Source organism: Rutidosis leptorrhynchoides, chromosome 5, assembly GCF_046630445.1.
Source record: "Rutidosis leptorrhynchoides isolate AG116_Rl617_1_P2 chromosome 5, CSIRO_AGI_Rlap_v1, whole genome shotgun sequence".
Classification (NCBI taxonomy): Eukaryota; Viridiplantae; Streptophyta; class Magnoliopsida; order Asterales; family Asteraceae; genus Rutidosis; species Rutidosis leptorrhynchoides.
The window spans coordinates 365,758,108-365,785,512 of NC_092337.1; the positions used below are offsets into that span (position 1 = coordinate 365,758,108).

A 27,405-nucleotide genomic window follows, 5' to 3' on the forward strand; every position below is an offset into this window, starting at 1 on the left:
ACTATTTGATAGTGGTGCTGATAGAAGTTTTATTTCTAAGGACTTTAGTACCGTAATTAACGTACCTCCAACTGCTTTAGATACTAAGTATATAATAGAATTGGCTAATGGCAAAACTTTGAAAGTAGATAAGATCTTTCAAGGTTGTGCTCTAACGTTAGCTGATAAACTATTTGAAGTCGATCTTATGCCTGTTGAGTTAGGTAGTTTTGATGTTATTATTGGTATGGATTGGTTATCTAAGAACCATGCGAACATTGCTTGCACGGAGAAATCCATTCGTATTCCTCTCACAAATGGTGAAACTTTGGTAGTTCAAGGAGAAAAGAGTGGTGCAAAACTCAACATCATTTCTTGCATGAAGGCTCGAAAATATTTATGAAAAGGATGTCAAGCCATCCTCGCGCACGTAAAGGAGATGGAGTCGGAGAAGAAGCGACTTGAGGATGTACCGGTAGTAAAGGATTTTCCTGGAGTTTTTCCTGAAGATTTACCTGGTCTTCCTCCACATAGACAAGTTGAATTTCAAATCGACTTAATTCCGGGAGCTGCACCTGTTGCTCGACCACCATATCGATTAGCACCTTCAGAATTGCAAGAGTTGTCAAACCAATTACAAGAACTGTTGGATAAGGGATTTATTCGACCTAGTTCATCGCCCTGGGGTGCTCCTATCTTGTTCGTAAAGAAGAAAGATGGATCTATGAGGATGTGCATAGATTATCGAGAGTTGAATAAATTGACGATTAAGAATCGGTATCCACTACCGAGAATCGATGATTTGTTTGATCAACTACAAGGATCTAGTGTATATTTGAAGACTGATTTGAGATCTGGTTATCATCAGTTAAGAGTCAAGGAGGATGATATTCGTAAGACAGCTTTTAGGACGTGATATGGCCATTACGAATTCTTAGTCATGTCATTTGGTTTGACTAATGCACCTGCGGTATTCATGGATCTCATGAACCGTGTGTGTAAGCCGTATTTGGACAAGTTTGTTATCGTATTCATCGACAATATTTTGATCTACTCTAAAAGTAAAGAAGAACATGAAGAACACTTGAGGATAATTCTTGGATTGCTAGAGAAAGAGAAATTATACGCCAAGTTTTCAAAGTTTGATTTTTGGTTGCAGTCGGTACAATTTTTGGGTCACGTGGTTAGTAGCCAAGGTATTCATGTTGATCCTGCCAAGATCGAGGCTATTGGCAACTGGGAAGTTCCTAAGACTCCAACTCAAGTGAGACAATTTTTAGGTCTTGCTGGATATTACCGAAGGTTTATCCAAGATTTTTCGAAGATTGCGCGACCTTTAACTACACTGACTCATAAAGGAAAGAAGTTTGAATGGTTAAAGGAACAAGAGTCTGCATTTCAACAATTGAAGCATAAACTATCTACTGCACCCATATTATCTTTAACTGAGGGAAATGAAGATTTTGTGGTTTATTGTGACGCCTCGCATCAAGGACTTGGATGTGTTTTGATGCAGCGACAGAAGGTCATTGCTTATGCATCACGACAGCTGAAGGTGCACGAGCAAAACTATACAACTCATGATTTAGAATTGGGAGCTGTTGTCTTTGCCCTTAAAATGTGGAGACATTATTTGTATGGAACTAAATGCACTATATTTATGGATCACAAGAGTCTTCAACATATTTTTGATCAGAAACAATTAAATATGCGACAACGGCGTTGGGTTGAATTGTTGAATGATTATGACTGCGAAATTCGTTATCATCCTGGGAAGGCTAACGTGGTTGCCGATGCATTGAGTCAAAAGGAAAAGATTAAACCTCTTCGAGTTAGAGCACTGAATATAACTATTCATGCAAATCTTGTTTCGCAAATCCGAGGTGCTCAGTTAGAAGCTGTGAAGGAGGAACATTGGAAGGATGAGGCGATTAAAGGATTGATTAAGCAAATTGAAGTAAAGGGTGATGGGACCCGATACTTTGCAGGACGTCTATGGGTACCAAAGTATGGTGAATTAAGAAAACTTGTGTTAGATAAAGCGCACAAGACGAGATACTCAATTCACCCTGGAACTGGGAAAATGTATCACGATATCAAGGAATTTTATTGGTGGCCTAACATGAAAGCTGACATTGCCACTTATGTGAGCCAATGTCTGACTTGTGCGAAAGTCAAAGTGGAGAATCAAAAATCGTCAGGGTTGTTACAACAACCGGAAATCCCACAGTGGAAATGGGAAAGAATAACCATGGATTTTATAACGAAGCTACCAAGAACCGTGAGTGGTTACGACACTATTTGGGTGATTGTCGATCGTCTCACTAAGTCTGCACATTTCCTACCTATGAAAGAGACGGATAGGATGGAGAAATTGGCACAATTATATTTGAAAGAAGTTATTTCAAGACACGGAGTGCCTGTCTCTATTATATCCGACCGTGATAGTCGATTCACGTCAAGATTTTGGCAATCTTTACAAGAAGCTCTAGGAACTCGTGTGGACATGAGTACCGCCTACCATCCACAAACTGACGGACAAAGTGAAAGGACCATCCAAACCCTAGAAGATATGCTACGGGCATGTGTTATTGATTTTGGTAATGGATGGGATAAATATCTACCATTAGCAGAATTTTCATATAACAACAGTTATCACGCGAGTATTAAAGCCGCACCATTTGAAGCTCTCTATGGTAGAAAATGTAGATCACCTCTATGTTGGAGTCAAGTGGGTGACAGACAACTCACTAGTCCAGAAATCATATATGAGACTACAGAGAAAATCTTTCAGATTCAAGAGAGATTGAAGACTGCCATGAGCCGACAAAAGAGCTATGCTGATGTTCGAATAAAATCCTTAGAATTTCAGGTAGGAGATAAAGTCATGCTTAAAGTTTCTCCCTGGAAGGGTGTGATTCGATTTGGGAAGCGAGGGAAACTAAGCCCGAGATATGTTGGACCTTTCGAGATAATTGAAAGGATTGGTCCTGTGGCATATCGTTTGAAACTACCGCAAGAATTGAGTGGTATCCATGATACTTTTCATGTCTCAAACTTAAAGAAGTGTTTGTCCGACGACAGTCTCATTATTCCATTGGAAGAGATTTGTATAGACAATAAACTTCATTTTATCGAGGAACCAGCTGAGATCATAGATCGCGAAGTTAAGCGTTTGAAGAAAAGTAGTATTCCGATTGTCAAAGTTCGTTGGAATGCTCGTAGAGGACCGAAGTTTACTTGGGAAAGGGAGGACCACATGAGGCGGAAGTATCCACATATATTCACTGATATCACAAAAACGTCAGGTACCACCTAAATTTTGAGGACGAAATTTTTATTAACGGGTGGGTAATGTCATAACCCTAACTTTTTCTACTAGGTTATTTAATCTAACCTTTCAAAATTAGAATTTTTTTTTCTTCTTGACTAGTATATTTAATAAAAAACGTCTTGATTTATTTTAGGGTTTGTATAACCCTGGTCTTACATTTAAGTCTTGATTGATCGAGGATTGTTATACATATACACAATTCCTAGAAACCCTAGTTTACCACCATAAATCCTAAGACTTGAAAAAAAAAACTACACACTTGTATACTTGTGAAATTAAGTATATAACATGATCAAGTATTATTGATTAAGTAATCGTCCTTAATTCACCTAGTTAGTAAAATACTACAACATTAGTCATTAACTAAGTCTTACTCAAGATTATAACACCTAATTATATACTTACATCTAAACTTAAAACTAATCTAAGATTAACCAAAAGACTAGATGTAATTAACATTACTTAATTAGCACTAATTACATGCAAATATAACAAACACTTGTCATTTCCATGCATAATTAACTAAGTAAAGATTGATTAGTCATCTTCTCTTTTCTTCTCCTTATGCCACATTACATACACATGTCACTTCCATGCATGATTAGCTAGTAAGTGTGCTTAGTCATTTAACCTCTTTTTCTTCTCTATGTTACATGCCATCATCATCATTCCCATAAGATCAAATTGGTAACTCTTGAACTCACTTACTAATCTTAATCATTCACTAAATCCTCTCTAAGTTACAGCCATTTCTTTCTTCTTTGTTCATCTTCATCAACTCATACATCATCATTACTCAAGGTATAATTACCAAGAACACTTCTTTTATTTCTTACCAAGTTACTTTCAAGAGAAATGGGTGTAAAAGCTTAATCTAGAGTGTTAAAAACACTCAATGATGATTACATGGCTAACTCTAATCTTGATCATTAGTAACTAAAAATATGTTTTACATATGTTTAACAACCTAATATAAACTTAAAATGAAAAGGGATATAGCTAAAATGTATTAAGATTACTAGTTAGTCCTTAACTTTCTTAAGAACCAAGTCAGTCTTCATTTGGTGGAATTTTTAGAAAATACTTACACTCACTTTTTGTAATGACCCGGAAATTTCCGACCAAATTTGAACCTTAAACTTTATATGTTTCCGACACAATAAGCAAAATCTTTAATATTGAGTCTGGAAAGTTTGAAATCTATATTCGGATAATCTGTTACTCTTTGGCCAAGTCTGACGATTCACGAACAATTGTTTGTATATAGATATGTAAAGATATATATGTGTATTAATATTATTATAAAAAATAATAATATTATAATTAGTGTTATGAATAATATTTTATAGTTAAAATCATTATTACTATCTAATATTATTATATGTGTTACTAAAATAATTATTAATAGTGTTTTGATTATAAGATTATTAAATATATTATTAATATAACTATTGTTATAATTATAGTTGATATTATTATTGTTATTAACATTATTATTATTATTTACACATTATACTAATTAAGAATATTATTTTGTTATCAGTATTACGTTATTTGATATTTAATCATAATCTATAAAAATAAATATGTATATATATATATGCAGATATAATAGGAAATCAGTATCATTATTTATTATTATTAGTATTAATATTTTTGTTAAAATTAATAGAATTCTTAAAGTTATTTATATTATTAAGTAGTAATACAAAAATCTAATCTGATATAATTATTATAAATTTATAATAAATACAAATTCATAATCTTAATCAAATCCAATATCAGATTCTTATTATTTTGTCTGTTTTATATTTTTTTCTTCCTTGATTTAACCTGTCGAACCAATTGAAACTACCAAACAAATGTCATAGAACCTTACAGCTGTATTAAACTCCATTTTCACTCTATATATTTCCCTATCTACTACATTCTTCAAATTAAATCAGAAAAAGGGAAAGAAACCCACAACCACATTCAACCTTCTTTGAACCATCATCCCTTCCATGTTTTCTTTTTCTATATTTTCTTTCGAATCAAAACAAACTTACAAATAATTTCTTGGTTCATTCGTGAATCATCTTCACACCACTATGTCACCATCGATACCCAATTACCTACTCAATCATTATCAATATATCATCGATCCTCATTACCATTAACTTTGTTACTAGAGATCACCTCAACCGCCACCTAGCTTCGCCATCAACAAAACCCAATTGCTAAGATATCTGGCTGCTACTACAGCTACACGTTTCTTTACTTTTCTGTTTATATCACGAACACCACAACCGACACCGCCTTCAACCACAACACCTCATCATATTTTTTTTCTTTTCTTCTTTTCGCCATTGCTGTGATCAAAATAATCATCATCAAGTGTACCCAACGACTACGCTTACTTTCCTTCTGTTGCTGTCCCGTACGGAACTAGCCACACACCAAACAGCCACCATATTCTTCTGCTACTGCTATTCCTTTTGTTCCTGTGTTATTCGATGAAACCATCACCAACGGCCAAATAGTGCCGCTGCAAGTTTCTTCTATTTTTGGTCTGTTAACAATAATACATAAAGATGATAGTGTTGAAACAAGCAATTAATAGGATATAGGGATGAGGTGATGGGTTGTGGGACATCAAACTTATTATAATGTCTCAAGTGTTTGGACGTTTTTTTTTACATAATATGATTAAACAAATAATGATGATAATCTTTATTGATAAAGCAAGATGATATGTTGGAGTTTCTTTTAAGATCGAACCCCACAAACAAGAGAATACGTTTTCCAGCTAATTTATTTCTTTTATTCTGCCAAATTTCGGAAAGGGCCTGGGCCTTGTCCCATTTGATGTTTAATGGACCGAGAAATTGTAGCTTGTTGGGCCATATGAAGTTCAACCGATTCATTTTTGCTGGGGAAGTCGTATATATAGATTAAAACCATTTGAGTCCCTTATCAAAACATAAGTGATTAAGTAGAGCTACGGCTATGGTTGTTGGAGTGTGTACGGGAGGTCATGGGTTCGAGCCCTGCAGGGGTCTTTCTTTTTAGGATCCTTTTTTTTTAATGAGGTAGTTCTCAAAACTATTATTATTATTATTATTAATATTGTTATTATTATTAGTATTAAAAATTATATTATCATTAAGGTTAGGAATTTAGTATTATTATGATTAAATCAATATTTTTGTATTATTGTCATTATTAATAGAATTATTGTTATTATTAAAAGTTTCATTTTATTTGAAATCATCATTACCAATTTTATTTAAAAAAAATCTATCAATCTTAAAACTTGTATTTTATTAGAATTAACATTTTTTTTATTATTAATATTACTATTATCATTATGAATATCTTTACTAACAAAATTACTAATGATGTTATCGAAATAATTATTTTCAACGTCATTATTAAATTTAAGTAATAGTATTAAATCCATGATATCATATAAAATATATTTACAACAAATAACCTAACTATATTAATATTTCTATATATAGAAATGAAAATTTTATATAATGAAACTTATTAAATTAATATATATTAACATATATATATAAATATGTATATAAATTACAACACTAATAATAACCTATATATATTTGTTCGATTATAATTACGTATGTTAATATATATACAAATGATATAGGTTCGTGAATCCGAGGCCAACCCTATACTTGATCAATGATGTTATATGTATTTTTACTACAAAATACAGTATGGTGAGTATATAGTCCCACTTTTAAACTCTAAATATTTCGGGATGAGAATACATGTATTTTATGTTTTACGTTATGGACACAAGTAACTGAAAAATATATTCTACGTTGAGTTGTACCACTGGCATACTTCCCTGTAGCTTGGTAACTATTATTTACAGCGGTATTGTAAACGCGAATCCTGTTGATAGATCTATCGGGCCTGACAACCCCAACCGGACTGGACGACCAGTATTCAACGGTTGCACAGTACTTCGTTTCGTGACTACACTTGGTACGGTGTAGTAAGATTTCATAATAAAGGGAATATGCGACGTGATTAAATGTTAAGTATGGTTACCAAGTGCTCAACCACTTAGAATATTTTTATTAAAATGTCTATATATGAAATCTTGTGGTCCATAGTTATAACACTGCTAGCATCAAACCTATATATCTCACCAACTTTATGTTGACGTTTTAAAGCATGTTTATTCTCAGGTACGTATAGAGTCTTCCGCTGTGCATTTGCTCAAATTAAAGGTATTATTTGGAGTCGATCATCGCAATGGGACCAACTGTTGAAGAATCCGTCCGGATGGATTAGTTCGGGTCTTTACAGGTGGTATCAGAGCGTTGGTCCTAGCGAACCAGGTCTTGCATTAGTGTGTCTAACTGATAGTTGTTAGGATACATTAGCGAGTCTGGACTTCGACCTTAGCTGCATATTATAAGTATTGTATATCATTCCTAGTGGAAAATTACCTGCTAATTATTCTTAAGTCTAGACACGCCTTACTGCCTTTATTGCATAGATAGTGTATAGACAAATTCATATCTTAGCGTATCTATTACGGTAAACTTTGCCTGATATCTTCCAAAATTTTTTCCGTAATTTAAGGGATCCTGGTACTATATATACTTATGCATAATATGCATTGAGTATACCATCCAACTATCATTGCTCTCACCAAGCTTTTGATACCAAAAATCTTTTCTGTGATCGCGCACGATGGTCTCCACGAATCGACAAAGTTCCTCTGACTCCGAAGATAGCGTGACGGGAGCGCACCAACCGATCAACTACCGTAATTTCTTTATAAAGTGGGGATGGGTTCGCGAAATACTTACCCTATGGAGAAGGGCAGAAGGTACTCCATATCACGAGCCGAATCTACCGCCTAATATCGGAATACTCGACCCACTCACCGGCGAACCTGTTCGCAATACTGTTTACACCCTCGTTGCAAGAATTTTTCCTCTGGAGGCCACCATTAACGGAACTAGAGAAGATATCCAACCTCCATCTCACACTAATAACCGGCCAGGGTTAGTAGAAGAAGTCAACGAACTTCGTGCTCGAGTAGTAGCTTTGGAGAATATGGTGCAAAACTTAACAGCTCCAGCAACATCACCGACACCAACATCAATACCAGTACCCCCAACAACCCAAGTTTCAACATCACACGCCTCAACATCTCATTCTTTACCTCGAGCATAATTATCATTCTACGTATCGATCTATCTACTTTATCTTCGTTCTACATATCGTTCTACATCGATTATCTTCGCTTTACATATCGTTCTACCTCATTCATCTTCGTTCGACATGACGATTATGTAATCTCTAATATTTTAGAGATCATGTAATCTAGTAATAACGATAAATCAAATGAGTTTAATATTCTATTGACACATTAAATTCATAATTACATCCGAAGAAAATATATATGCAAGTATATATTTTCATAAAGATTGTAATTAAAAATTTCTTTCGTACAAACTGTTAATGATGAAAAATATTTTAACGGGTGGGTAGTACCCGAGAAATATTTAGAATTCACATTAATAAGTTACACTGTACATTCTTCGAATCTGATGCAACAATCATTTACTATCCTATTTACAACTACCGATATATGTATCCGTTCACCACAGAATAACCATTTTCATTTAAATTTCATATTTAGATTTTGACCTATCAGAATCCAACAAGTGGCATAATGAAGAAAATATTGGACAAAATAAAATTTGTTAGAAACAAACGAATTAACTAATTGAAATTTTGTTAAGAATCCACGCTAACTGTTCCTAGTTAACTGTTCCCAGCTAACTATTAATTCCGTATTACATTTTATCGCAATTTAATTTATTGTCATTTAAGTTCTGTTATTTATTTTACGCACTTTAAATAACGGGACACGTACACAAGGTTTCGACTTATCATATCAACCCATATATATATATATTTCGGAATAACCGTAGACACTCTATATGTGAAGGTAGGAGTTGGCTATACAGGGTCGGAGTTAATTCCAAAATATATATATACTTTGAGTTGTGATCGACACCGAGACCGGTACACGGGTCACGATACATATTATTTAATTCGAATATTATATATTAAATTATATATGAATCATTGAACCATCGGATTATTGGACTGCTAACTTTGGACAATTAAAATGAATTAAATTAAAATATTGATTATAACATATGAAACTAAATAATTCTTCAAGCTTGCCACTTGATTCTATCTTAAACCTCATTCGTATCTTGACGAATACAATCCGCGTTCAAACCTATCACGATTCTTAAAAACACCTCGATCGAGAAGTTGAACCAGCCGCACCTCGTCTACGGAAGAAAGAATTATGTATACAGTTATGCACCTGAAAAACTTTCGAAACCAAAGTTATAGTTAAAACGTATCCGCGTCGAATTCCTTATCATTCATTAGCAAAAACAAACTTACGATTCCTTTCAAAGTAGCCAAATTTTGTCACAGCTTCAGCAAGTCAACTTCGATTTCCCAGTAAGATTACTCTTATTATAACCTCGATATTTATACCTTGTCCTTTCGCCGTCGCTACCGGAGAACCTTTTATATTCCACCATGCTACCATCAGCGTTTAATCATCTAAAAACACAATTCGCCCAAAAACACCTCGGATTGATAATCGACGATTCAGATATGACTGCATTAAATGCAGAGGAAACAGTAAAATTTTAGATGGCCTAAATGGCCAAAAGTTTGATGATAAAGAAGGGAATGTTAGGAACGCTCGATAGAAAATTTAGTGCTGAAAAATGGATTGGGCTAACCGTGAAGGAAACAAAGAACAAATACAAGGAATGAACCTGCCTTCAAATAATGCAAATGATTCAGTGTCTGTTGAAACCGTCAGTATGAACCCTACTCCTTATTCTAAACTTTTTCAGATGATATTATTCATCATCATCTTATCTTAGATATTATAAGATATCTTCATATTCTCCGCTATACATATTCTCCATATTTCTAAAGATATTTTCACAACTATTCCCATCTGCAATCATCTATCTCCCCGTAATATCTGCGTTACAACATAAAAGAAACTGTGTTAGTTTCTAAATTCTGAAATCTTCAAGTTTAAAATATGAATGTTTTGAAGCAGTGTTGGGAACTGATGCGTGAATTAGTATAATATAATGAAACTTGATCAACTTCATTATATTACAGTAAGTCATGTTAAGTTTCTAATGGGAAGTAATGATTCACAGTACCGTCATCATGTGCCATGTTACACGGCTCTTACATTCTATCCAATCTCCAAACATATTAGGAACATATCATCTTGATAGTTCTATCTTTTCCAGGATATTCTGATAATTTGACAAATCAAAATCGTGCCATTACCATTTCTTTCTAAGAGCATTAGTTATGTTCACTCCAAATTTCATACCTACGAACTCCAGACCATTATTCGCTTGACTTGAAGTCGGGAAGAGAAAACGAAAGTATGAGGCTTTGAAAAATAATGAAGGGTATAAAACCCAACAACCACCCAGAATTTACAAACCGTGTATATCGATGCAGATAACAATATAGAGACACGGGAGAACTAGAAACACTATAAACACAAGAGTATAATAGAAGTAAATAGATTCTTCTGGTGGTAGATGAAAAAGAAGAATGACAGATGTGAAAATTAAGAGTATATCAAGGATTAGAATGGGATGGAGTATGTTGGAAAATGCCTTAAAGTAGAAATTAAGGAGAAAGAATAGAAGGTGTGAGTTGTATAGAAACGAAGGGGTTGAATTTATAGTGAAGTATCCGACAAAGAAATCGGAACATATTGCTATATTAAATCAAAGAAGATCCTGATCGCCGAAGAACCAAATCTTATTACGTAAAATTTTCTTTAAATCCCTCAAATCCCGAAAATCAATCATTACTACGTCATCGGTTAAAACAATTTCATATTTACTCATTTCACTCTTTTGTGATAGCTTCACTTGTACGCTTCACATGATCGAATCGTTTTATCTATATATCCCAATAAAGATAAAACTCCACTACTACCTCATATTTGGCATGGAAACATCCTTATCTCTATCCATAACGACCTCTACCAAAAATTTCGGGGACGAAATTTCTTTAACGGGTGGGTACTGTAATGACCCGGAAATTTCCGACCAAATTTGAACCTTAAACTTTATATGTTTCCGACACAATAAGCAAAATCTTTAATATTGAGTCTGGAAAGTTTGAATTCTATATTCGGATAATCTGTTACTCTTTGGCCAAGTCTGACGATTCACGAACAATTGTTTGTATATAGATATGTAAAGATATATATGTGTATTAATATTATTATAAAAAATAATAATATTATAATTAGTGTTATGAATAATATTTTATAGTTAAAATCATTATTACTATCTAATATTATTATATGTGTTACTAAAATAATTATTAATAGTGTTTTGATTATAAGATTATTAAATATATTATTAATATAACTATTGTTATAATTATAGTTGATATTATTATTGTTATTAACATTATTATTATTATTTACACATTATACTAATTAAGAATATTATTTTGTTATCAGTATTACGTTATTTGATATTTAATCATAATCTATAAAAATAAATATGTATATATATATGCAGATATAATAGGAAATCAGTATCATTATTTATTATTATTAGTATTAATATTTTTGTTAAAATTAATAGAATTCTTAAAGTTATTTATATTATTAAGTAGTAATACAAAAATCTAATCTGATATAATTATTATAAATTTATAATAAATACAAATTCATAATCTTAATCAAATCCAATATCAGATTCTTATTATTTTGTCTGTTTTATATTTTTTTCTTCCTTGATTTAACCTGTCGAACCAATTGAAACTACCAAACAAATGTCATAGAACCTTACAGCTGTATTAAACTCCATTTTCACTCTATATATTTCCCTATCTACTACATTCTTCAAATTAAATCAGAAAAAGGGAAAGAAACCCACAACCACATTCAACCTTCTTTGAACCATCATCCCTTCCATGTTTTCTTTTTCTATATTTTCTTTCGAATCAAAACAAACTTACAAATAATTTCTTGGTTCATTCGTGAATCATCTTCACACCACTATGTCACCATCGATACCCAATTACCTACTCAATCATTATCAATATATCATCGATCCTCATTACCATTAACTTTGTTACTAGAGATCACCTCAACCGCCACCTAGCTTCGCCATCAACAAAACCCAATTGCTAAGATATGTGGCTGCTACTACAGCTACACGTTTCTTTACTTTTCTGTTTATATCACGAACACCACAACCGACACCGCCTTCAACCACAACACCTCATCATATTTTTTTTCTTTTCTTCTTTTCGCCATTGCTGTGATCAAAATAATCATCATCAAGTGTACCCAACGACTACGCTTACTTTCCTTCTGTTGCTGTCCCGTACGGAACTAGCCACACACCAAACAGCCACCATATTCTTCTGCTACTGCTATTCCTTTTGTTCCTGTGTTATTCGATGAAACCATCACCAACGGCCAAATAGTGCCGCTGCAAGTTTCTTCTATTTTTGGTCTGTTAACAATAATACATAAAGATGATAGTGTTGAAACAAGCAATTAATAGGATATAGGGATGAGGTGATGGGTTGTGGGACATCAAACTTATTATAATGTCTCAAGTGTTTGGACGTTTTTTTTACATAATATGATTAAACAAATAATGATGATAATCTTTATTGATAAAGCAAGATGATATGTTGGAGTTTCTTTTAAGATCGAACCCCACAAACAAGAGAATACGTTTTCCAGCTAATTTATTTCTTTTATTCTGCCAAATTTCGGAAAGGGCCTGGGCCTTGTCCCATTTGATGTTTAATGGACCGAGAAATTGTAGCTTGTTGGGCCATATGAAGTTCAACCGATTCATTTTTGCTGGGGAAGTCGTATATATAGATTAAAACCATTTGAGTCCCTTATCAAAACATAAGTGATTAAGTAGAGCTACGGTTATGGTTGTTGGAGTGTGTACGGGAGGTCATGGGTTCGAGCCCTGCAGGGGTCTTTCTTTTTAGGATCCGTTTTTTTTTTAATGAGGTAGTTCTCAAAACTATTATTATTATTATTATTAATATTGTTATTATTATTAGTATTAAAAATTATATTATCATTAAGGTTAGGAATTTAGTATTATTATGATTAAATCAATATTTTTGTATTATTGTCATTATTAATAGAATTATTGTTATTATTAAAAGTTTCATTTTATTTGAAATCATCATTACCAATTTTATTAAAAAAAAATCTATCAATCTTAAAACTTGTATTTTATTAGAATTAACATTTTTATTATTATTAATATTACTATTATCATTATGAATATCTTTACTAACAAAATTACTAATGATGTTATCGAAATAATTATTTTCAACGTCATTATTAAATTTAAGTAATAGTATTAAATCCATGATATCATATAAAATATATTTACAACAAATAACCTAACTATATTAATATTTCTATATATAGAAATGAAAAATTTATATAATGAAACTTATTAAATTAATATATATTAACATATATATATAAATATGTATATAAATTACAACACTAATAATAACCTATATATATTTGTTCGATTATAATTACGTATGTTAATATATATACAAATGATATAGGTTCGTGAATCCGAGGCCAACCCTATACTTGATCAATGATGTTATATGTATTTTTACTACAAAATACAGTATGGTGAGTATATAGTCCCACTTTTAAACTTTAAATATTTCGGGATGAGAATACATGTATTTTATGTTTTACGTTATGGACACAAGTAACTGAAAAATATATTCTACGTTGAGTTGTACCACTGGCATACTTCCCTGTAGCTTGGTAACTATTATTTACAGCGGTATTGTAAACGCGAATCCTGTTGATAGATCTATCGGGCCTGACAACCCCAACCGGACTGGACGACCAGTATTCAACGGTTGCACAGTACTTCGTTTCGTGACTACACTTGGTACGGTGTAGTAAGATTTCATAATAAAGGGAATATGCGACGTGATTAAATGTTAAGTATGGTTACCAAGTGCTCAACCACTTAGAATATTTTTATTAAAATGTCTATATATGAAATCTTGTGGTCCATAGTTATAACACTGCTAGCATCAAACCTATATATCTCACCAACTTTATGTTGACGTTTTAAAGCATGTTTATTCTCAGGTACGTATAGAGTCTTCCGCTGTGCATTTGCTCAAATTAAAGGTATTATTTGGAGTCGATCATCGCAATGGGACCAACTGTTGAAGACTCCGTCCGGATGGATTAGTTCGGGTCTTTACACTTTTGCTACTGGAATTTTTTAGATTCTAAAACTTTTATGAGTCCTAGACTTTCTATAAAAATCCCATGATTTATAAAGTAGTTTAAGTATTTATTTTGTATTTTTACTTTTTATGGGTACTGATTTGGACAGAATCTGTCCAACACACATGTATCACCAAAAATGAGTACCAACGTTTAGATATGAAAACTTAGGAGATTTTCATTATAAAATAGACTAAAAATAGAACATGTTAGGCTTTGGAATCATATAAAAAGCTTAAGAAATGATTAGGATATGGTCTTGTACATTTAAATAATGGGTTTTAAACTTGTTGAAACTGTCACCACTTAGAATATAAAGAAAACGTACGCAACTTATGTTTTCTGAGCAAAACGAATTTTTGAACTAAAATATAACTATATTGGAGTAAGACTTCAAAAGGATAAGTCTAAATAAATTAATTTACTATTTTTAGTGATATTAAATTTTAAACTAGTCAAAACAGTCCACTTGTAGTAAAATAATTCTATAAAATTCATTTTTATGATATAAATTACAAATCTTATATTTTTAGACCTCCAACACATATACCTTCACATATAAAATAATAATTACCTTATATCACTACTTTTTAAATAAGAAATCAACTTCTAAAACTACTTGTAAAATCAGTCCACATAGAAACCTTAACTTGTAAACCGAGAAACCGTCGTTTAAAAGCCGAGTACACTATGTTACATTTGAACATAAATCAAATCATTAGTATTAATAATGTTAGTAATAACACACCTCTGACCTTAACTTATGTATTTAGGTCCCGAGCTCGAAGTACATCAAAGTACTTAAACCACAAATCCAAGCTTTATACCGCATAACATCATCTGTGAGTATCATAGTCCCATTTTACTTGCTTTTAGCAAACTTACTATTTTGGGATGAGAAACGTGCTTCTTTTATGTTTTACATTATGGACATAAGTGCTTAAAACTATATTCTATTGTGTTGAGTTTGTGACTTAGCTTAAACCCCGATTCTGATATCGTTAATTACTTGTTTATGGTAAATGCGAATAATGTGGATAGATCTATTTGAGGGTGACTCCTCACATCCGGCATAGTCTTCAGGCTAGCGGATGCATAACCTTCGACTTTGTAGCTCTAGCTAAGTGAGACTACATGATTTCGGGTTCTTGATTGTTAAGATCGATATCGGGAGCTCATGTTTATTTAGAATATATTTACAACTGTTTATACTTGAAAATCTTATGGTCCATACATTTATATACATTAAACCTATGATCTCACCAACATTATTGTTGACGTTTTTAAGCATATGTTTTCTCAGGTCCTTAAGCAGGAGTCCGCATACATTCAGGTTGGCTTTTGGGATGTCGTCAGGATGTCGGGATGTCGTTTTAAAAATAAATCATCATGCACTATGTTTAAGTGTTGTACTTTGTTATGTTATGGTTGTAATTGTTGTAGTTTACTTTTAAGTTGTGCCGACCCGGAAAATTTTGACTAATTTTAAACCAAACTCTAGATATGATGTAATATTTTATGCAAAGTCTGTTAGGTTGAGTTTCAAAAATTTTGAACTGATCCATATTTTCAATTGACCTTCGATTGTTCTCCATGATTCACGAACAACTATTTGTAAATAGATACATATATATATGTGTATATACATGAATGTTAATTGTAAATATATTTATTTGAAAATATATATATATATATATATATATATATACATATATATATATATATATATATATATATATATATATATATATATATATATATATATATATATTTAGTTATATAATAAAACCCGATATTAAAATGTATTTATATATATACATATGGCGTATGGAAAATAAATGATTTCGAGCCTAATTTGTAAACGTCAGTGACACTCGGTTGACGTTTTGTTAGTTTTAATATAGATGTAATACATGTTCATGAATGATTAAGATAAAAGTTAGACTGTAAATTGATTACGAAGATTTTAGTTTTGACAAAGATATTTTTACCTTTTTAGTTTAAATTTTAGTACTCCGTACATGATAATTGGAACAGAAAATAAATAATTATAGAACCATTTTGATCAGGTTTCAAACAGTTAATGAGTGAAATAATTAAATATATTTAATCTAAAATTTGGGATTTTTAGGAACACTTTTATCTTCTAACTGTTTAGCAATGGACACGATATAGCACTCCGCAAATAGAAAATATCTAAAGTGTCGGTAGAGTAAGTTCAAACAAGAAGCTGCTGTGTAATTTCCCTGCACGTTCTTAAATTCATCTTGATTTTATTTATTATTATTAATTATTAATAATATTATATTATTACTTTATTTTACAAAATTATATCCGTGAACTTAAAAGAAGGTACAATTACTTGCATATGATTAAAAGGAGAATACTGTTTTTAATTTTATTCAATCCCACTTGAATCATATATAACAATTATTATAATATTATTAATTAAATTAAAGTAATTATATTTATTGATGTATATATATCTATAAATACATGAGAGGCAGAACCACCCTACACCCACAATCTATGTGACTATCCATCCTTTCTGTTTTGATAGTATCTCCACTCCCTTTTTTTTTATTTATCACCATCTAAGTGAAACATAACTTCACCGACACCACCATCATGGTATACCAATCGGCCAACAACAACCATCACAATCACTACCTCGACAACCACTTCCAATCGTGAGCTACTAATCATCCTTCATAAACCTATGAAATCCATCACCATCATCACCAATAACCACCTGCAACTTGACCTTCTGTCTTTCTGTTTCGATTATATATCTCAAAAACCAAACCCACTTTGATCAAACACCATCATAAAACAACACTTATATTCTGCTGTTGCTATGCTTCTATTTCAGCCGTAAAGACCACCCAAAAACTCACCTAATCCGTCACCAATACATCACTAACAACCACCACAACCTCTAATCGATCACCACAATCATCTCTCTTATCTCTCTCACTAACCTCTCTCTCTCTTCGGTTTTCTGTCCAAACCACCCAGCAAAAACCCATTAAACCACCACTGTTGTAGCTGGAAGACGCCAACAAATAAAAAAAACTAGCTCAAAAACCGCTGCTACTTTACTCATTTCTTACTGCAACCCGTCGCCACCAGTTTACAGCTACCATGGCTACTTCTTTGTGTTTAAACCAAAAACCACAAACACCGCTACTATATTTTTCTCTGTTTCTTCATTCACGTTTTTGTTCACAGTTTAGTTATCAATTAATCAAGAAGGATTACTATTACTATTATGGTCAATAAAGGCTGCTGCAAATCATTAGTTTCTTTTATTTTTATAAATCGAAGTCCCCACCCATTATCTTCTGTCGATGTAATAAAATTGCAAAGCTGAATATGGATCGATTGGGCCTGAACAAAGACTTTGGGCTGCTGCAGTCCCTTAAACCCTATTACCAACCCATATTTCTAATTGCTAGTGGGCCGTGACCTAACTCAGTTTCTGACGGGCTGGAACAAATGTCTGTTTAGCTATTGGGCTGAAACGAGACCCATAAATGATAATGATGATAAGATGATGATGATAATGATGCATGATAACGAGGAAGTTTGATGACGATAGTAATCACAAACACATTAAGGATATAAGATGATGAAATGGTGATGTTTGTTAATAATGATGATAATAACCAAATGGATAACCGAGTTATATATAGATGATGATGATCATATAACGATAATAAATGAATAATGATGATGGATTGATGTTATGATGATGAAGAGATGATAACATGAATGAGGTTGATCATGATGATGGTTGTAGCAAAATGATAATGATGATAATTAGTATATGGTTATGGTATGATGCTCGAATGATGATGATGAAAGGCGTACATGAATGATGGAGATAATGATAATGATAATGGTATAAATTCAATTATTATTATTATTATTATTATTATTATTATTATTATTATTATTATTATTATTATTATTATTATTATTATTATTATTCGTAAAACTATTAGTAAAATTATTATTATTTTTATCCTTATTATTAAAATTATCATTATTACTAAAATTATTACTTTTATCAAAAACTACTATTATTATATAATCCTTATTGAAACTATTAATATTAATACTAATACTATTATCATTATCTTTATAATTATTATCACTATCGAAATTATTTTAACAAAAATTTAACATATTAACATTTATGATTTACCTTTTAAATTTACAATAATAATATATAATATTGAAAACAAATATATATAAGTTAAATATTATTATAACATATATCTATATATATAGCATTTGAAATAACGAATATATTGATAATTTAAATAAGTAATATATTATATATCTAATATATATAAAAAAAAACTTGTTTAATTGTTATTATATGTATTAATATATATCTGAGGTCAACCCTACACTTGTTAAATGTCGTCATATGTATTTTTACTACAAAATACAGTATGGTGAGTTTCATTTGCTCCCTTTTTAATTGCTTTTGCAATATATTTTTGGGCTGAGAATACATGTGCTGTTTTTATAAATGTTTACGAAATAGACACAAGTACTTAAAAATACATTCTACGTTAAGTTTTACCACTAGCATACTTCCCTGTAGCTTGGTAACTACTATTTACATGGGTATTGTAAACGCGAATCCTGTTGATAGATCTATCGGGCCTGACAACCCCAACCGGACTGGACGACCAGTATTCAACGGTTGCACAGTACTTCGTTTTGTAGGCTACACTTGGTACGGTGTAGAGAGATTTCATAATAAAGGGAATATGTGACATTGATTAATAGTTAAGTATGGTTACCAAGTGCTCAACCACTTAGAATGCTTTACATACACTTGCGAGTGTATTATGTTTATGATTATGAAATCTTGTGGTCTATTAATATATTGAAAAGATTGTTATGATAAACCTATGAACTCACCAACCTTTTGGTTGACACTTTTAAGCATGTTTATTCTCAGGTACGAATTAAGTCTTCCGATGTGCATTTGCTCATTTGAAAGGACATTACTTAGAGTCATTCATGGCATACTTAGGCCAGCACCTCGCAATGGGACCAGATGTTGATGACTTCGTCCAGGGGGATAAGGACGGGTCCTCACAGGTGGTATCAGAGCGTTGGTCCTAGCGAACCAGGTCTTGCATTAGTGTGTCTAACTGATAGTTGTTAGGATGCATTAGCGAGTCTGGACTTCGACCTTAGCTGCATATTATAAGTATTGTTTGTCCTTCCTAGTGGAAAGTTACCTGCTTATCATTCCTAAGTCTAGACACGACTTCCTGAACTTATTTGATAGATAGTGTACAGATAAATTCATATCTTAGCGTATCTGTTACTGTAGACTTTATCTGACACGTTTCCTTAATTCCCTCCGTAATCTACGGGATCTTCTATACTAAATATAGGTATTCTGTGTAATTAGAATATTATCCGATATCCGAAAATCATTTCATATCGAAAAATCCTTTATTCAATCATACGAAATGGAACTCACAACCAGTTCGAATTCCTCGGATTCCGACAGCTATTCCGATATGGAGTTTCACATAAGCTCCGAAAGCAGTGTCACCAGAATGAATCAACCAAATCATCTGATGGGTTCATATCCTACTCAATCATTGGAGACAAAAAGAAGGTGATCCTTTCCATCAACCAAATTCACCTCTTGGAGGTGAACCTGAAGCACTTACCGGCGAACCTGCTCGGGATACTATTTTCTCACTCATTTCCCGAATATCTTGCCACGATTATACTCTATCTAAAATTCTAAACCTTATTCATCCGTTCGTTTCGACCGACAATCATCTTGGAGTAATGGAAGAAGTCAACGAGCTTCGCACTCGATTAATAAATTTGGAGAATATGGTGCAAAATTTACCAGCTTCAGCAACATCACCAGTACAAACAGTACCATCAGCAACAGCACCAGTATCATCAACAATCCATGCCTCAACACCTCATTCTGTACCTCAAGCGCAATCATCATTCTACATGATGTTCTACATCATTTATCCCCGTTCGACATGGCGATTAAGTAATCTCTAAAGTTTTGAAGATTATCCATTCTAGTTCTAACGGTAAATCAAATGAGATTAATATTATGTTAACTCATTAAATTCATGATTACATCTGAAGAAAATATATATGTATATATGTTTTCATAAAGATTGTAATTAAAAATTCTTTTGTACAAACTGTTAATGGTGAAAATATTTTAACGGGTAGGTGATACCCGAGGAATATTTAGATTTCACACTAATAAGTTACACTGTACATTCTTCGAATCTGATTCAACAGTCATTTATTATCCTACTTACATTCACCGATATACAAATCCATTCACCGCAGAATAACCATTTTTATTCAATTTCATATTTGGATTTTGACTTCTCAGAATCCAACAAGTGGTATAATGAGGAAAATATTGAACAAAATAAAATTTGTTAGAAACAAACGAGTTAACTAATTGAAATATTGTTAAGAATCCACGCTAACTGTTCCTAGCTAATTGTTCCTAGCTAACTGATTACATTTTATTTATCGCAATTTAATTATCGCAATTTACATTCTCGTAATTTTATTTATCGTCATTTAATTTCTGTTATTTATTTTACGCACTTTAAATATCGGGACACGTATACAAGGTTTTGACATATCATATCGACGCATCTATATATATTATTTGGAATAACCATAGACACTCTATATGCAGTAATGCGGGAGTTAGCTATACAGGGTTGAGGTTGATTCTACAATAATATATATAGTTTGAGTTGTGATCGAGTCTGAGACGTATACGGGTCACGAAACGTATTAATTAATTCGAATATTATATATTAAACTATATATGAATTATTGGACTGTTAACTGTAGACTATCGACTGTGGACTAATAATATTGAACAATTAAAATGAATTAAAATATTGATTATAACATATGAAACTAAACATTTCTTCAAGTTTGCCACTTGATTTCATCTTAAACCTCATTTGTATCTTGACGATTGCATTCTGCGTTCAAACCTTTCATGATTCTTGAAAACACCTCAAATGAGAGGATAAAACAACCGCACTTCATCTACGGAAGAAAAGATTGATACACATAGTTATGCACCTGAAAAACACTTGGAACCTGAGCAAACATTTAACACGTATCTGTGCTAGCACCTTTGGCATTGTTATTACCGAAAAATCACTTTACAATCCCTTTTCAAAGTAGCCAATTTTGTCACAGCTCCATCAAGTCAACTTCAATTTTCATTTGGGTTTGCCTTATTATAACATTCATATATATGCGTGCTCATTTATTATTAATAGGAAACCATTTATATTCCACCATATTACCATCAGCATTTAATCATCTGAAAGCACGATTCTCCTGAAAACACCTCGGATTGATAATCGATGATTCAAATGTGGCTGAATTAAATGCAGACGAAACAGTAAAATTGTAGATGGCCTAAATGGCCAAGAGGTTGATGATAAAGAATGGAGTGTTAGGGAACGCTCGATAGAAAATTTGGTACTGGAAAACGGATTGAGCTAACCATGAAGGAGACCATGGACAAATAAAAGGACCAAACCCTATATTCATGAATCCAGGTAATTCTGAATCCGATGAAATCTTTAGATATTATCCTGCTCCGAAGTCATGTAAAATCTTGCGAAAAATTTTTCTTCATCAACCTTCGAACTTAGAAATTCCAAAATATCATCATAAATATCTTCGAAATTTCTGAGGATATTTTCATAAATATTCTTGTTCGAAATTATATACCTCTTTGTGCTATTTGTATTCCAGTATATTGGAAACTTCTGTAAAATCTAAGTAAAAGTTATGAATAAATTGTGGAGAAGTGTTGGGAACTGAGGCATGAGTTAGTATAATATAATGCGCTTGGCCAACGTGATTATATTACAGTAAGTCATGCTAATTTTCTAATGGAACGTGATGATGGTTCACATATCATGCCCTCATCATGTGCTATGTTACATAACTCTTTCATTCTACTTAATTTCTAAGCATATCACGGAAATATTTCCTTGATATTTCTGTTCTTCCGTAATTCCAACAAATTGCTAATAAATCGTGTTATTTCATTTTCTTTCTGATTAGAAGTTCTTTTTTAAATTCCTTGAACTCCAGAAATCCACCATGACTACGTCAAAAGTTAAGACGAAACTTTTCACTCTTTTGTGATAGCTTCGCTCGTACGCTTCACATGATCGAATCGTTTTATCTATATTAATCAATAATGATAAAACTCTAATTATCAACTTACATTCGTCATGAAAACATTTTTATTGTTAGCCGTGACGACCTCACTCAAATTTCGAGGACGAAATTTCTTTAACGGGTGGGTACTGTGACGACCCGGAAAATTTCGACTAATTTTAAACCAAACTCTAGATATGATGTAATATTTTATGCAAAGTCTGTTAGGTTGAGTTTCAAAAATTTTGAACTGATCCATATTTTCAATTGACCTTCGATTGTTCTCGACGATTCACGAACAACTATTTGTAAATAGATACATATATATATGTGTATATACATAAATGTTAATTGTAAATATATTTATTTGAAAATATATATATATTTAGTTATATAATAAAACCCGATATTAAAATATATTTATATATATACATATGGCGTATGGAAAATAAATGATTTCGAGCCAAATTTGTAAACGTCAGTGACACTCAGTTGACGTTTTGTTAGTTTTAATATAGATGTAATACATGTTCATGAATGATTAAGATAAAAGTTAGACTGTAAATTGATTACGAAGATTTTAGTTTTGACAAAGATATTTTTACCTTTTTAGTTTAAATTTTAGTACTCCGTACATGATAATTGGAACAGAAAATAAATAATTATAGAACCATTTTGATCAGGTTTCAAATAGTTAATGAGTGAAATAATTAAATATATTTAATCTAAAATTTGGGATTTTTAGGAACACTTTTATCTTCTAACTGTTTAGCAATGGACACGATATAGCACTCCGCAAATAGAAAATATCTAAAGTGTCGGTAGAGTAAGTTCAAACAAGAAGCTGCTGTGTAATTTCCCTGCACGTTCTTAAATTCATTTTGATTAAAGTTTTATTATTATATTATATATTTTTTATTATTATTAATTATTAATAATATTATATTATTACTTTAATTTACAAAATTATATCCGTGAACTTAAAAGAAGGTACAATTACTTGCATATGATTAAAAGGAGAATACTGTTTTTAATTTTATTCAATCCCACTTGAATCATATATAACAATTATTATAATATTATTAATTAAATTAAAGTAATTATATTTACGGATGTATATATATCTATAAATACATGAGAGGCAGAACCACCCTACACCCACAATCTATGTGACTATCCATCCTTTCTGTTTTGATAGTATCTCCACTCCCATTTTTTTATTTATCACCATCTAAGTGAAACATAACTTCACCGACACCACCATCATGGTATACCAATCGGCCACCAACAACCATCACAATCACTACCTCGACAACCACTTCCAATCGTGAGCTACTAATCATCCTTCATAAACCTATGAAATCCATCACCATCATCACCAATAACCACCTGCAACTTGACCTTCTGTCGTTCTGTTTCGATTATATATCTCAAAAACCAAACCTACTTTGATCAAACACCATCATAAAACAACACTTATATTCTGCTGTTGCTATGCTTCTGTTTCAGCCGTAAAGACCACCCAAAAACTCACCTAATCCATCACCAATACATCAATAACAACCACCACAACCTCTAATCGATCACCACAATCATCTCTCTTATCTCTCTCACTAACCTCTCTCTCTCTCTCTCTCTCTCTCTCTCTCTCTCTCTTCGGTTTTCTGTCCAAACCACCCAGCAAAAACCCATTAAACCACCACTGTTGCAGCTGGAAGATGCCAACAAATAAAAAAAACTACCTCAAAAACCGCTGCTACTTTACTCGTTTCTTACTGCAACCCGTCGCCACCAGTTTACAGCTACCATGGCTACTTCTTTGTGTTTAAACCGAAAACCACAAACACCGCTACTATATTTTTCTCTGTTTCTTCATTCACGTTTTTGTTCACAGTTTATTTATCGATTAATCAAGAAGGATTACTATTACTATTATGGTCGATAAAGGCTGCTGCAAATCATTAGTTTCTTTTATTTTTATAAACCGAAGTCCCCACCCATTATCTTCTGTCGATGTAATTGGGCCTGAACAAAGACTTTGGGCTGCTGCAGTCCCTTAAACCCTATTACCAACCCATATTTCTAATTGCTAGTGGGCCGTGACCCAACTCAGTTTCTGACGGGCTGGAACAAATGTCTGTTTAGCTATTGGGCTGAAACGAGACCCATAAATGATAATGATGATAAGATGATGATGATAATGATGCATGTTAACGAGGAAGTTTGATGACGATAGTAATCACAAACACATTAAGGATATAAGATGATGAAATGGTGTTGTTTGTTAATAATGATGATAATAACCGAATGGATAACCGAGTTATATATAGATGATGATGATCATATAACGATAATAAATAAATAATGATGATGGCTTGATGTTATGATGATGAAGAGATGATAACATGAATGAGGTTGATCATGATGATGGTTGTAGCAAAATGATAATGATGATAATTAGTATATGGTTATGGTATGATGCTCGAATGATGATGATGAAACGCGTACATGAATGATGGAGATAATGATAATGATAATGGTATAAATTCAATTATTATTATTATTATTATTATTATTATTATTATTATTATTATTATTATTATTATTATTATTATTATTATTATTATTATTATTATTATTATTATTATTATTATTATTATTCGTAAAACTATTAGTAAAATTATTATTATTTTTATCATTATTATTAAAATTATCATTATTACTAAAATTATTACTTTTATCAAAAACTATTATTATTATATAATCCTTATTGAAACTATTAATATTAATACTAATACTATTATCATTATCTTTATAATTATTATCACTATCGAAATTATTTTAACAAAAATTTAACATATTAACATTTATGATTTTCCTTTCAAATTTACAATAATAATATATAATATTGAAAACAAATATATATAAGTTAAATATTAATATAACATATATCTATATATATAGCATTTGAAATAACGAATATATTGATAATTTAAATAAGTAATATATTATATATCTAATATATATAAAAAAAACTTGTTTAATTGTTATTATATGTATTAATATATATAACTGATATAGGTTCGTGAATCTGAGGTCAACCCTACACTTGTTAAATGTCGTCATATGTATTTTTACTACAAAATACAGTATGGTGAGTTTCATTTGCTCCCTTTTTAATTGCTTTTGCAATATATTTTTGGGCTGAGAATACATGCGATGTTTTTATAAATGTTTACGAAATAGACACAAGTACTTAAAAATACATTCTACGTTGAGTTGTACCACTGGCATACTTCCCTGTTACTTGGTAACTACTATTTACATGGGTATTGTAAACGCGAATCCTGTTGATAGATCTATCGGGCCTGACAACCCCAACTGGACTGGACGACCAGTATTCAACAGTTGCACAGTACTTCGTTTTGTAGGCTACACTTGGTACGGTGTAGAGAGATTTCATAATAAAGGGAATATGCGACATTGATTAATAGTTAAGTATGGTTACCAAGTGCTCAACCACTTAGAATGCTTTACATACACTTGCGAGTGTATTATGTTTATGATTATGAAATCTTGTGGTCTATTAATATATTGAAAAGATTGTTATGATAAACCTATGAACTCACCAACCTTTTGGTTGACACTTTTAAGCATGTTTATTCTCAGGTACGAATTAAGTCTTCCGCTGTGCATTTGCTCATTTGAAAGGACATTACTTGGAGTCATTCATGGAATACTTAGGTCAGCACCTCGCAATGGGACCAGATGTTGATGACTTCGTCCAGGGGGATAAGGACGGGTCCTCACATAAGTCCCAACATGTAACTCAAAACTTGTACTTGTGTGTTGAAATAAAAACTTTTCCGCTGTCGTCTTTAGAAATCGTTAACTATAACTGGGACACCTATCACGTCACATTTCGGGATCGAAATGGGGTCGTGACATAAGGATATACCACTTGTTCTGGGTAGACCATTCCTTGCAATTGCGAGTGCGTTGATTAATGTTAAGGCCGAAAAATTGACTCTTAAGGATCGGGGTAAACAGTTGAGTTTTCAGACTAGGCATATCACGCACCTCCACCCAAACACATAGTGACCACCCATATTGTTTATAGTGTTGTGACTACCAAGGATATGGCAGGAGATGGTGGTGATGTTAAACCGACTAAGTGTTGGGGAGGGGGGGTTGCGAAAGAACCAACAGATAAACCACCCGTTGATAAAACTCTTCCTCGGTCCATGAGGGAATTGTATAATCAGGTTAAAACACTATGTCCTAAAAGGATAAACACTTAAGAAATCGTTTAGTGTCCAACTTGTCGAAGAAAGAGAAGGATAAAATTTGTGAGTTGTGTGAGGAATCGAGAGCTGCAGATGTTTTGTTGATCTTGATGATTGGAGTTGGTGATTTGGGTGGTGGTTCTCATGGTAAAATGGGTGGAGCCTACCATTCTGGAATTAGCTGA

General features: G+C 32.1%; 1 protein-coding gene across 1 annotated transcript; it reads left to right on the forward strand.

Annotated features, from left to right (window-relative positions):
• The first annotated feature begins 418 nt into the window (after window positions 1-418).
• On the forward strand, window positions 419-27,405 carry LOC139849712 (uncharacterized). Its single transcript, XM_071839344.1, has 6 exons — window positions 419-678; window positions 1,282-1,534; window positions 1,757-2,181; window positions 2,722-3,184; window positions 27,002-27,199; window positions 27,265-27,405. The coding sequence occupies exons 1-6, from the start codon at window positions 419-421 to the stop codon at window positions 27,403-27,405; spliced, it is 1,740 nt and encodes a 579-aa protein (XP_071695445.1).